This window comes from Bufo bufo, chromosome 2, assembly GCF_905171765.1.
Source record: "Bufo bufo chromosome 2, aBufBuf1.1, whole genome shotgun sequence".
In the NCBI taxonomy this organism is placed as follows: Eukaryota; Metazoa; Chordata; class Amphibia; order Anura; family Bufonidae; genus Bufo; species Bufo bufo.
The window spans coordinates 206,552,475-206,565,309 of record NC_053390.1 but is presented as its reverse complement, the minus strand read 5'-3'; the positions used below and the strand labels follow the sequence as shown (position 1 = coordinate 206,565,309).

The following is a 12,835-nucleotide window of genomic DNA, read 5'->3' as shown; positions in this document are numbered from 1 at the left end:
TGATCTACATGATAGTTGACAAACCTATTACTTGGGTCAGTGGGTGCTACTGGTTTATCACTAGGATACCAGCCCTGCAAAATGATTAAAGGGTTTATCTTAGTTTCTTAAGTAATAAAATAAAAACAACAGCAAATGATATGAAGTAACAAAATAACCCCAATACTCATCTTTTCAACCCTCCATTGATCTAGCACAGATGCTACAATGGTCCTTCCAGTGTTTGTTTACAAGGGGCTGGCATGTGATGGATGCAGCCAATCAGTGGTCACATCAGTTGTGTGCCGCACTCTTGGCATTGCCAATCAACAGTGGGAGCCATGACACCAGTAGTACACCACTTCAGGCCACTGATTGGCTGCAGTGGTCTGTACCAACCAGCTGTTATCAAAGACTGGGGGAATGGAGATGGCTGAAGTGTCTGCAGTGCATCGACGGGAGGTATCTGCTCCCATACATTAGCTTGACACTAAATGACATAATAAAATATATGTTTTATATGGAAATAAGTGTAGCCACTTGACTTTTTTTCTTCTGTCATAGGCGTTTGGTGGATCGGTTAGAGGATATGAGGAAGACAGTGACTGGTGATGGTGTTAATCGCTGCATTCTTTGTGGGGAGCAACTGGGATCAAAGTGTGCTGTTTGTGAAGACTGCAAAAAGGTTATCATTATTCCTAATTAGCTACTTAATAATTGATAATGTGTTTTATTGATAGTTGGTTCTACTTTCTAATTAATATATTACTACTACTCCTACTACTACTTCTACCACTACTTTAGGATATTATCCTTGATTTTAACAGAATGTATGCACAAAGTGTGGAGTACAAACCAACAGTCGTCCTCACTCTATCTGGCTCTGCAAAATATGTAGTGAGCAGCGTGAGGTAAGTAGAACATATCAGTCCATACACAAGTCCAGCTTCAGTGTCGGACTGTGGTACCTGGGGGCCCACCTTAGGGCTCCTGCGCACAAACTTATTTTTTTTCCATGTCCGTACCATTTTTTATTTTTTTTGTGGCCTGAATGTGAAACCATTCACTTCAATGGGGCCGCAAAAAACGGAAATGACTCCATGTGCATTCCTTGTCTGTATGTCCGCATGGCCGTTACGCAAAATGATAGAACATGTCCTATTATTGTCGGCATTACAGACAAGGATATGACTGTTCTATTAGAGGCCGCCTGTTCTGTTCCACATAATGTGGACTGCACACACCCAGTATCCATGTTTTGCAGATCTGCAATTTGCGGACTGGAAAACATCCAACAATCGTGTTCCTGAGCCCTTACAGTGATAACAGAAATATTTAAAGATGAAGTATGATGGTAGACACAGCAAAATGCAAAAACATACATGTGGCAGAATTTAAGCTACTATCACACTTGCAGTCAGTGGTCCAGCAGGATGTTCCAGCGGGGGAACAGCCTGCCGCATTCGTGCTAGTGCTAGCCCCCCGTGCCGCCAGAAGTCCGCTCCTAATTTTTGTCCGGCCGCCTCTCGGCATGTTTCCCGTGCTGCGACCGTACCTCTGGCCCGCCACCATTATAGTGAATGGGGCTGGAGCAGACCTCTGGCGGCACGGTGGGCTAGTGTAAGTACGGATCTGGCAGGCTGTTCTCCCACTGGAATAGCCTGCCGGACCCTGCTACTGCAAGTGTGAAAGTAGCCTTACACATATATAGATATCCTGCTGTTAAGTCAGTCAGAAACAAGACACATGCAGTTCCTATCACACATAGGAAACATGCAATGCACGCACCAGGACATTTTTTGCCTAACCCTATGAAGTGTAGCACTTCACTTCAACAAATGGCATTTATCATGTAGAGAAAGTTAATACAAGGCACTTACTAATGTATTCTGATTCTCCATATTGGCTCTTTTCCATCACATTATACACTGCTCGTATCCATGGTTTTGACCACTCTGCAATCCAGCAGCGGTGGCCGTGCTTGCACAGTATGGGTAAAGGTGTCGGCCTATGCGCACTTCCAGCCTTTCCCTATAGTGTGTAAGCATGGCCACCACTGCTGGATTACAGAGTGGCCGTTACCACGGATACGTGCTGTGTATAATGTGCTGGAAAGGAGGCAATATGGATAATAACAATACATTAGTAAGTGCCTTGTATTAACTTTACATGATAAATGCCATTTACTGAAGTGAGATATCCCTTTAAGCATAAATGTCTGGCATGAAATTTAGCAAATCTAAACCTCCTCAGATTGCACATAATCTACAGTATATTTAAAAGGGTTGTCCTACGATAATGACCTATCGCCTATCTACAGGATAGAGGATAAATATCAGATTGCTGGCGGTCTAACTGCTGGCACACCGACTAATCATGAAAAGAGGGGTCCTGAGACATTCAATTACATTACCGCCAATCTATGTACACAAGGGTCTTAAAGGGGTTTTCTCACTTCAGTAAGTGGCGTTTATCATGTAGAGAAAGTTAATATGAAAAACTTACTAATATACTGTTATTGTCCATATTGCTTCCTTTGCTGGCTGGATTCATTTTTCCATCACATTATACACTGCTCATTTCCATGGTTACAGACCACCCTGCAATCCATCAGTGGTGGTCATACTTGCACACTATAGGCAAAAGTGTCAGCCTCTCTGGTGGCCGGGACCATGGGAGCACACATAGGCTAGTGCTTTATCCTATAGTGTGCACGCACGACCACCACTGATGGATTGCAGGGTGGTCGTAACCATAGAAATGAGCAGTGTATAATGTGATGGAAAAAAGAATCCAGCCAGTAAAAGAAGCAATATGGATAATAACAATATATTAGTAAGTGGCTTATAAATCCGACTTACTGAAGTGAGACAACCCCTTTAAGACCACGTTCCCTTGATCATTGGAGTCCCAGCAGTCAGACCCCCACCAATCAGACACTTATCACCTGTCGTGTCATGGCTGTTTCACCTTTTTACATTCCCTATCCTTAAAGGTTTTCTTTGGGTGTAAATTTTTTATTTTATTTTTTATTACAAATCTGGCCCAAAGCATGTGTCAAACTAAAATAGAAATGCTCGCCTGTTGAAGGACCTGTGTCCACTTTTCTAGTTATCCTCTATCCACAGGATCGGGGATAACTAAGTGATCCGTGGAGGTCTGAACGCTGGAGTCCCTACTGATCCCCCTTCTTGACTGAGTGTCAGGTCGAGCATATGCCCTGCCTCTCCATCCATTCTCTATGGGGTACAGCGCTGGCTAATTCCAGTGGTCCCAAATAGAATGAATAGAGCAGCAGGGCATATGTGTAGCCTGTCACACCATAAAAAGGGAGAACAGGACCTGTTCCTGGGATCAGTGGGGGTTGCAGAATCGGACCCCACTAATCATATAGTTATGCCCTATGGTGTGGAGAGGATAACTTAAAAACCTGGACAACCCCCTTTAAATCCTCCACCACCAGTATCTTGGCGGCAGTGATGCCTATAAATACGGAATATCATCACTACCACCATGTAAACCATACGTGTCAATACTGGAGAATGTGACGCACTGTGCATTATTTTTATACAAAGCCCAAGCAAAGGTGCTAGAGGAGCAACGTGAGCAAAGGGCACAAACGGAGGGTGATAACTGAAACAGAGGCATTAGGGTCACCTGAGGCAGGGTAATAGTGGGGATCCTGGAGCAGGGGTAATTGGAGAAGAGGCAATATTAGTGGTGCATTTAGAGTGGGGGCATCTGGAGCTGGGGTACTTATGGGGGTGCACCTAAAGCAGAGGCATTAGGGTCACCTAAGGCAGGGTAATAGTAGGGATCCTGGAGCAGCTGCAGGGGTATTAGGGGGCAACTGGAGAAGATTCAATATTAGGGGTGCTTTTAGATTGGGGGCATTGGGGGTGCATCTGGAGCTGGGACACTTATGGGGGTGCACCTAAAGCAGAGGCATTGGGGGGGACCTAGGGCAGAGTCCCCCTAATGCCACTCTGAACTCTGCAGAGAGCGCACACATTCATAGATCTATGTCTGCTATAAACAAATCCCCTATTTCCCTCTTACAGTCTCCTACAGCTCATTACTGTCACACACCTGAGAAATCAGCCCAGCACCGCAGAGGAGTCCTTCTCTCCAGCAGCCACAGTTTCCTGACAGCAGGGAGGGCAGGAGGAGGCAGACACCTTCTCTCCTCCTTCACAGCCAGCAGCCCCAGAAGTCTAGAAGATACTGCGGGGCCTCCTGTACAATGTACACCAGTAGGAGACTGCATCACTGTGCAATACTGACACCTTGTGGTTACAATAATTATCTCTCCTGAGAAAGGAGAAATAATTACTCCTCCGTCTTATCTTCCGGTGCAGGAGACTGGGGGCCCACCGAGGAATCCCCCTCCACCCGATGGGCCAGTCCGAGCCTGTCCAGCTTTGTACCCGAAGATGGTATGCTGTGCAACATAATTTCATTGCAGTTTCCAGATAATAGCCAAATGATAAATTATTTATTTTAAATAATTAAATATCAAATTATTTTAAATATACTTATACAGTTCAATAACATCAGTATTCACGCTAACCCTTCCTTCTGTTCCTTACTGATTCAGACTACTGTTCATAGCTGTACAGGCTTATTTTAGTCCAATTTTACAGTCAATAGTATAATATCCTTATCCTGTACTGAATATCCTACATCAGACTCTCTTGGACATTTTATTTATCTAACATAAATGCAGACTTCTTTTAAAAGAATCATTAAATAGCGACCAGTATTTATATAGAGATATAGTCGAAATTATTTTCTTATGAACACATGTGAGAAAACTTACATTGACAACGTCATTGATCAACACAAAATTTTATATTTTAAGTACCTATCTACCTGCTTGCAAACGAATGACTTGGTAGATTATTGACACAGTAGATTTTTAAATATTCAGTTATCTCTAACAATTTATCCAGCAATAAGAGAGAGAAAAATAGCTTCAAAAAGAGTTGCCCACACATTTTACATTGCTAGCCTTTCTTCAGGATAGGCCATGAATATCTGATGGGCGGGGGTCCAACACTCCATACCCCCACCCATCAGGGTATTCGGAGCATTTCTGGTGCCAGAACCACACAGCTCTATCCATTGTGTAGAAATCCATGTCAGATTTTATGTATTTTACTTTTCCACGTGTATATTACCGTATATAATTCATCTCCCATATGGAATACATGTCAAGAAGTGACTTGTTTTTTGCACATGTATTTGAAATTAGCAGCGGTGTTAAAACTCACTCCATTGGATACCTCCTTTCACCCTTTGGTTGTAATCAGATGTTTAAATGATATAACATTTCTAATCTGAAAAAACACTGCATTTGTATTTTTCATACTATCTTCAGGTGTGGAAAAGATCTGGGGCATGGTTCTTCAAGGGCTTTCCTAAACATGTACTTCCACAACCAATGACAGTGAGCAAACAAAAAACCCAGAATCCTCCAAGTGGCCCAACCGCAGCAGAAGCTCCAGCTCCAGAACAAAAACGCTACCCTCGTAGCCGAGGTAATAAAACTATTGATTAAAATATAAATATTGTATTGAGTAAATTCCATGAAATGCCAGTCTCTAAACTACTAATGGAACGGGTGCCTCCCCATAGGGCCCTCTATATCGCGCGTCCCAGGTGTAGGAAAGCCAAGTGGTATGTTGCGGCCTAAAATGTCTCTTTATGTGTGTCACGGTGCTCCTACCTAGACACAGCTGGACCCCAGGCTTTGGCTCCAAAGCAATAAATAGGGGGAATAATTGAGGGATAAAAGAATATCTTGAGTCAAGACCTTGAGGTGAAGTTTAATGGCAGCTTTACTTGAATAAACGTTTCTTCAAGCAGTTTACAGGCTTTGTCTTGGTTCCAGCAGGCTTTAACATGAAACTGGCAGGCAAACTCCACTCTGCTATATCTGTTTCTCTCTGACTCTGCTGTACTGACAGGCTGGCTGTATAACTCTGCTTCTTCTGTATGCTGCACTTCACTTTGTAGTCTGACTCTAGGTTATGCCAGGGAACTTTCCTCCTGGCTCCTGAAGGCTTCAAGCTTTGGCCTCCATGGCCAGCAGATCTTAAGGTGCTCTGGATGGCATGGGCACGTCTAGCAGAGACTTGCCCCTGCACAACCTTCCCCCAGTTGGGGGTAAACTGGACTGGAGCTAACTGGTCCCCACCCTTCCTGCAGGAAATAGTGATGGCCCCCTTCTCCATAGAGGGGGGTTAGAATGGAATGGAAAGCTCCATTCTACCTAAGTACAGCACTGCCATGTTTGCCACCTGCTGGTGAACCAGGTACATTACATGTGAACAGAACAGTTGCATAACAAAATAGGAATGCAGATTGTGGAGGACCTGGAATAAATACACAAGATGACATGAGGTTAGACCAATAAAGACAGTAGCAAGGTGCAGAAGTGGTAACACCACTCTGGGGTGTTACACTAATGTATTTTCAATTCAACAAGCAGTAAAATCTTTATGATGGCTCTTGTTCTTATATAGTTTATGTTAAGGGGCAACTATACCCTTGTTGAAAAAACAAAAGGGCAGAAGCACTGCTCAAAGATCCCTTTCCCTTCAGCTTTCATTGGTTTTGCTCCACTTTTCCAGAGTGTGTAATATAGATCCTTAGAAAGTATATTGGATCTATACAGTATCCTACATGCTCAGAAAAACGGAACCGATGAAAGCTGAAGGGGAAGAACACCTTGAATAGTGCATCTTCTCCTTTTTTTTTCTTTTTCAATGTTTAGTTACCCTTAAATATCATTCAATATGTTTTACATGGCTGTATAACGTATCCGTGTTAAAAAAAAATATCTGGGGTCACGTTTTACCTTCATGGTGTCTCTATATAATAATGATTTCCTACAGGGGGCAGCGTGTTCCATCACATTCCATCTGCCTGTGGTATTCTGCTTTGGAAACCTTCTACAGTGCCATAATGAAGCACCATATAGCAGCACATAGAGTGCCTACTGGCCTGTAGTATGGCGTTTTATCATACAGGATGCGGTTACATGTCATACAACGCCATTCTTGTCGCTATTTCTGACCATAAACCGCGCAATCTACTCTCTATCTACAATGTATTTAGCTAATTTATAAGATGAGGATTAGGCGACCTCTTTGAATACTGGTACAGTCCATTATAAATAAGAATGCACGTTGTAAATTATAGGAATTTTTTAGTCACCCCTTCCCTGTGTCTTCTTAATATTTCCCTTGCAAAATAAATCTTACCCCTGTATATTCTAGACAAAGTGATTATTTAGCTACAGTACCATATTGAATTGAATAGTATTTTGTCTGTGTTTTTAATATTGCATTGTTGCCTATTTTTCCTGTGATGTATATTCGCTTGTGTGTTTAAGGTCACGCAGAGATTACAACCCAACCGGAACCTGAATCCTACGGTAAGAAAGTCGATATGAAGGCAGATACCTTATGGGTGATATGTCTTACCCGCTGTATGACAGATAATTAATTCGGAATTATCTTCCAGTTGTGATTATTGCTATGGTAACCAAGGTTAGACGCAGTTCTTCCAGTGGTCTAGTCAGGGATTAGCCTTCGCTTGAAAATGAAGCACTTCAAATCTCATGCCTTTAGAGAGGTCTGTTATTTCTCAGTGAAACTCTCCATTTTATGCTAAAAATGTTCATACTACTTATTCATAGTAAGAGACGTTTGGTTTTTATGTGCATAATTTGTCAGTAATGAGAGACAATTGAGGAAACGAGCTTCTGAAATTTCAATGCCAATCAGAGGCTCTATTCAGGTTTTGTAATCATTTTCAACATTTGCAAGGCAAAGTAGGAAATGAGGTCTGCGACTTGTCGAAGTGAGGGTGCTGTCACACGTTCAGTTTTTTTTTAATGCAAAAACCAGGAGTGGACTAAAAAAGTGCCGTACTAGTATCGTTCCTAAATACATTTCTCTTATGATCCTCACTTGATTTTGGCTTCGAACACTGCATAAAAAAACTTGAATGTGTAGCGGCACCCTAGAGATCCTTTCTTTGAGAATCCATATCTTGTGAAATTGTCCAGGGTTTGTGATCTCGTAAAGAACTATGTTCGGGGTGAAATTACATGTTGTGGTCAAATTGTGATTTTTGCCACTATGGGTTTACAATTTTGCAAAAAAAGAAAAAAATGCTGCATTTTGGCATGGTTTTGTAGTAATCATGGCATTTTTTTTTTATTTGATTGCAATGTTTAAAGGGAACCTGTCACCATGAAAATACAAAGTAATCTGCAGGCCGCGTGTTATAGAACGGGAGGAGCTGAGCAGACTGATATATAGTTTTATGGGAAAAATTCAGTATAACTTGTAATTTATACCTTTAAATACCTACACGTTCTGGGCTTTGAAGTCAAGGAGGCGGTCCTATCAGTGATTGACGGCTATCTCTGTATACAGTCATAGATGGAAGGCTGTCAGTCACTGATAGGGCTGTCCCCTTGACTTCAAAGCTCAGAATGAGCAGGAATTTTAATGGATATCTTTTCTCTCAAAACTATATACCATTCTGCTCAGCTCCTCCTGCTCTATAACATCCTGCCTGCAGCTCAGACACCAAGTCTACTCTTAAAGGGGTTGTCTCACCTCAGACAATGGGGGCATATTGCTATGGATATGCCCCCTTTGTCTGATAGGTGCGGGTCCCAGCGGAGCCCCGAAACGGAGCCCCTAAAGTCATGCGCAGCCACCCTCCATTAATTTCTATGGGGCCGCCAAAAATAGCCCAGCGCAAGCACATAGAAGTGAATGGGAGCGGTGGCCGGTCATGCGCGGTGCACTCCCATTTACTTCTTTGGAGTGAGCTCTTGATGGTGGCCGGACCGGAGTCCTCCAGCCACCATTTTGCGGGGCTCCATGCTTGATATAGGTGCGGGTCCCAGCTGTGAGACTAGAGATATGCCCCCATTGTCTGAGATGAGACAACCCCTTTAATTGCAATTTCAGAATTCTTTCTGCTTACAATGTAACTTTTGACAACTAGTTAGGGTTATCCCTCTCTGGACATTTATGACATACCTCCAGGACCAGCTTCTGGGACCTGCTCCTGTCTTGAGAATGGGATCCCATCTTGGGCTTTCCATAAATGAAGAGGTGGCTGCACATGAATGGCTTTCTCCATTCTCATATAGTTGAGATAAGTTCCCTTGACTGTTTTTGGAAGTCCCATAGTAGGGAATGGAGAGATTTGCACATGTATCCATTTATAGCAATATGAGTCAGGGCCCTGTTCTTGAGATAGATGTGAGTCCCAGATGTGGGAACTGTACCTATCAGACATTTATGGCATATCCTTCAGATGTGCCATAAATGGGACAACCCCCCAACAATATCACAATGACAAAAATGTGATATTTTACAAATTACAATTTATTTGGCAAGGAACGGATAATGCACTAAAGTGAACTGAACTTTGGTGGATCTATTAGGTAACTGGGGTGCTGATGGTGGAACTGTTGCTAGCCAGTAGTTATGCAGTCATTCTTCTGTAGACTCACTCAATAACTTCCTATCTGTGAGCTCTATGACTGTGTAAAACCTGTATTAAACAAAAATGCTGGCTGAATGATTAAAAAACATCCAACATCACCTATTAGCACGCTTGTGAATTCACTGTTGGACTTAAAAGTTTTAAGGTTAACACCATTCTAAACCTGAGAAACCAAGTGTGAGATAGAAAGAGCCCTAGTGAGTATTCCTTTCCACAGACATGTGCAGAAACAGCTACAGTAAGAGTTCTATTACACAAGTAAATATATTTTAGCGAGTCGTTGCATTTAAAAAACGTTCAATCATGCAAAACAAAAAGTGCTAAATTTTTTGGGGTGTTTGCTCGTTACTGCAATCACTGTTCGTTTGCCCCTAGATCATTTACACTGGTAATGACTGGCAGATTTCTCATTAGGGGATGGGGATTTGTCTGATCCATTGAAACAAACGATTTATCATTCGTCGTTTGATAGCCGCACGCTATTACATGTGGTGATAATTCCTCCAATTCAAATAGTGTGCAAGAATTTAAACACTCCATCTAATAGGCCCTAAATATAATAGGCCCAACTGTTAGTTTTAGGATCCTTCAAATTTTTCCGTATCTTAGCTTCTGTAAGTCCAAGGAAAGGGTTTTTTCAGTATTTAGGTTAAATTAAACTAGATAGTATATCAGGATTAGAAAGGAAGCCATTACCTCCAGATTTAACTCTAAATGAGACTATCTTGTTCTGTGAACCTTAGGGGCCCATTACTGTATACTGTATTAGAGCCTGGGCTCGCTAGAGGCTGCTCCAGTAGACCATTTCAATTCTTATTGGAAGTAGTGAGTCAAGGTGGAATTACATGGCCTGATTGTCGGGAAGATTATCAGAAATGAACATTCCTGCCCATCTAAATGTGCCACCGATCACCCGATGACAAGCAAAACGCTCGTTTATCAAGTGATCCTGTCGTTTGTGCAGGCACCATCAATTAGCAGATTGTGCGGTCTAAACAGCGATCTGCTGCCCAGAAACATTACATCTGTATGAGGACGAGCGATCGCAATAGCCATCCCTCATCCTCATACTGTGCAGGTGATTGCTGCATGTAAATGCACCGGTCTCCTTCACTGAATGAGCAGCTGACTGTCTGGAAGGACGCTTCTTTCCTGACATTCGGCTGTTAAATCGTGCAGTGTAAACCTGCCTTGGGTTGCAATTATAGACTTAAAGAGAATCGGTCACCAGCGACTTCCTTATCAAACTGTTTGAATTGTCACATAGCTGTAGTTCAACTGAATAAAACCCTGTTTCTCTTTTGTTGATCCAAGGCTCCATTGCAGAGTTGATACTTTTTCTTAATATTCAAATTAGGCCTTTGGTGCAATAAGGGCATAAGCATTACTCTTGTTGCACCCAAGCTCTGTTCCATTCTGTGGCCAGCCCCTTCCTCATAGTTTTGCCACTGCTTGGCCCTGTCAATCAAAGCAGAGATGGAGGGGCTGGCCACAGAAAGGAGAGGAGCTTGAGTGCAACAAAAGCAATGGTGACGCCCTCATTGCACCAAAGTTTGCATATTAAGTATAAGTATCATAACTGGGGAACAGAGCTTCGGATCCACAAAAGAAAAGCTGCGTTTATCAGGTGAACCACAGCTACAGTTACGTCCATTTATATTTGGACACTGACACCGTTTTTATTATCTGTTTACTAAAACATATTCAAGTCATAGTTATATAATGGACATGGACATAAAGTCCAGACTTTTAGCTTTTATTTGAGGGTATCCACATTAAAATTGGATGAAGGGTTTAGGAGTTTCAGCTCCTTTACATGTGGCACCCTGTTTTTAAAAGGACCAAAAGTAATTGGACAATTGATTCAAAGGCTGTTTCATGGGCAGGTGTTGGCAATTCCTTCATTATTTCATTCTCAATTAAGCACATAAAAGGCCTGGAGTTGATTTGAGGTGTGGTGCTTGCCTTTTGAAGATTTTGCTGAGAAGTAAACATACGGTCAAAGGAGCTCTTCATGCAGGTGAAACAAGCCATCCTTTATCTGTGAAAACAGTAAAAACCCATCCGAGATATTGTTACACTAATAGGAGTGGCACAATCTACAGTTTGGTACATCCTGAGAAAGAAAAAAAGCACTGGTGACCTCAACAATGCAAAAAGACCTGGACAACCACGGAATACAACAGTGGTGGATGATCGCAGAATAATTACCATGGTGAAGAGAAACCCCTTCACAACAGCCAACCAAGTGAACAACACTCTCCAGGATAAAGGCGCATCAATATTCAAATCTGCCATAAAGAGAAGACTGCGTGAAAGTAAATACAGAGGGTTCACTGCACGGTGCAAGCTACTCATAAGCCTCAAGAATAAGAAGTCTAGATTGGACTTTGCTAAAAACATCTTTAAAAACAAGCACACTTCTGGAAGAACATTCTTTGGACAGATGAAACCAAGATCAACCTCTACCAGAATGATGGAAAGAAAAAAGTATGGCGAAGGCATGGTACAGCTCATGATCCAAAGCATACCACATCATCTGTAAAACACGGCAGAGGCAGTGTGATGGCTTGGGCATACATGGCTGCCAGTGGCACTGGGTCCCTAGTGTTTATTGATGATGTGACAAAGGACAGAAGCAGCCGGATGAATTCTGGGGTTTTCAGAGACATACTGTGTGCTCAAATCCAGCAAGGCCCACAAACAGCAACTGAAAACCGCTGCAGTAAAGGCCTGGCAGAGCATTAAAAAGGAGGAAACACAGCGTCTGGTGATGTCCATGAGTTCAAGACTTCAGGCAGTCATTGGGTTTTCAAACAAGTATTAGAAATTAACATTTTATTTGCAATTATTTAATTTGTCCAATTACTTTTGAGCCCCCAAAATGAAGGGATTAAGTTTAAAAAATGCTTTAGTTGCTCACATTTTTATTTTGTTTTGTTCAAAATCCATTGTGGTAATGTACAGAACAAAAATTAGAAAAATGTTGTCTCTGTCTAAATATATATGGACCTAACTGTATGTGTCTATGCAGTTGCATTGGGAGGTCGCTGGTGACAGATTCTATATAAAGGGGTTGTCTCCGCATGGACAGCACCTGACAAATGGCAACCACTGCAACAATAATCTGACTTTGTAGTATACTGGATGTCCCCACAATGATGTCTTCATGCCCTAATAGATGATGTATTACTAAATGAGGTAACTCATTAGAACATTTATTTTAATGCAGAGCGAGAAAGCAATAAACTTCTGATCCTTCATTTAATACAGTGAGATTTTACAGTGAATTTGGAGAAAAATATTAAATGCTACT

At 42.1% G+C, this 12,835-nt stretch overlaps 1 protein-coding gene across 1 annotated transcript in view; it reads left to right on the top strand.

Moving 5' to 3' along the window:
• Positions 1-12,835, top strand: part of RPH3A (rabphilin 3A) — a 278,685-nt gene that overhangs the window by 191,327 nt on the left and 74,523 nt on the right. The window contains exons 4-7 of the mRNA XM_040419660.1: positions 544-664; positions 807-890; positions 5,360-5,519; positions 7,379-7,420. Coding sequence (XP_040275594.1) covers positions 544-664; positions 807-890; positions 5,360-5,519; positions 7,379-7,420 — 407 coding nt within the window. The remainder of the gene's footprint in view (positions 1-543; positions 665-806; positions 891-5,359; positions 5,520-7,378; positions 7,421-12,835) is intronic.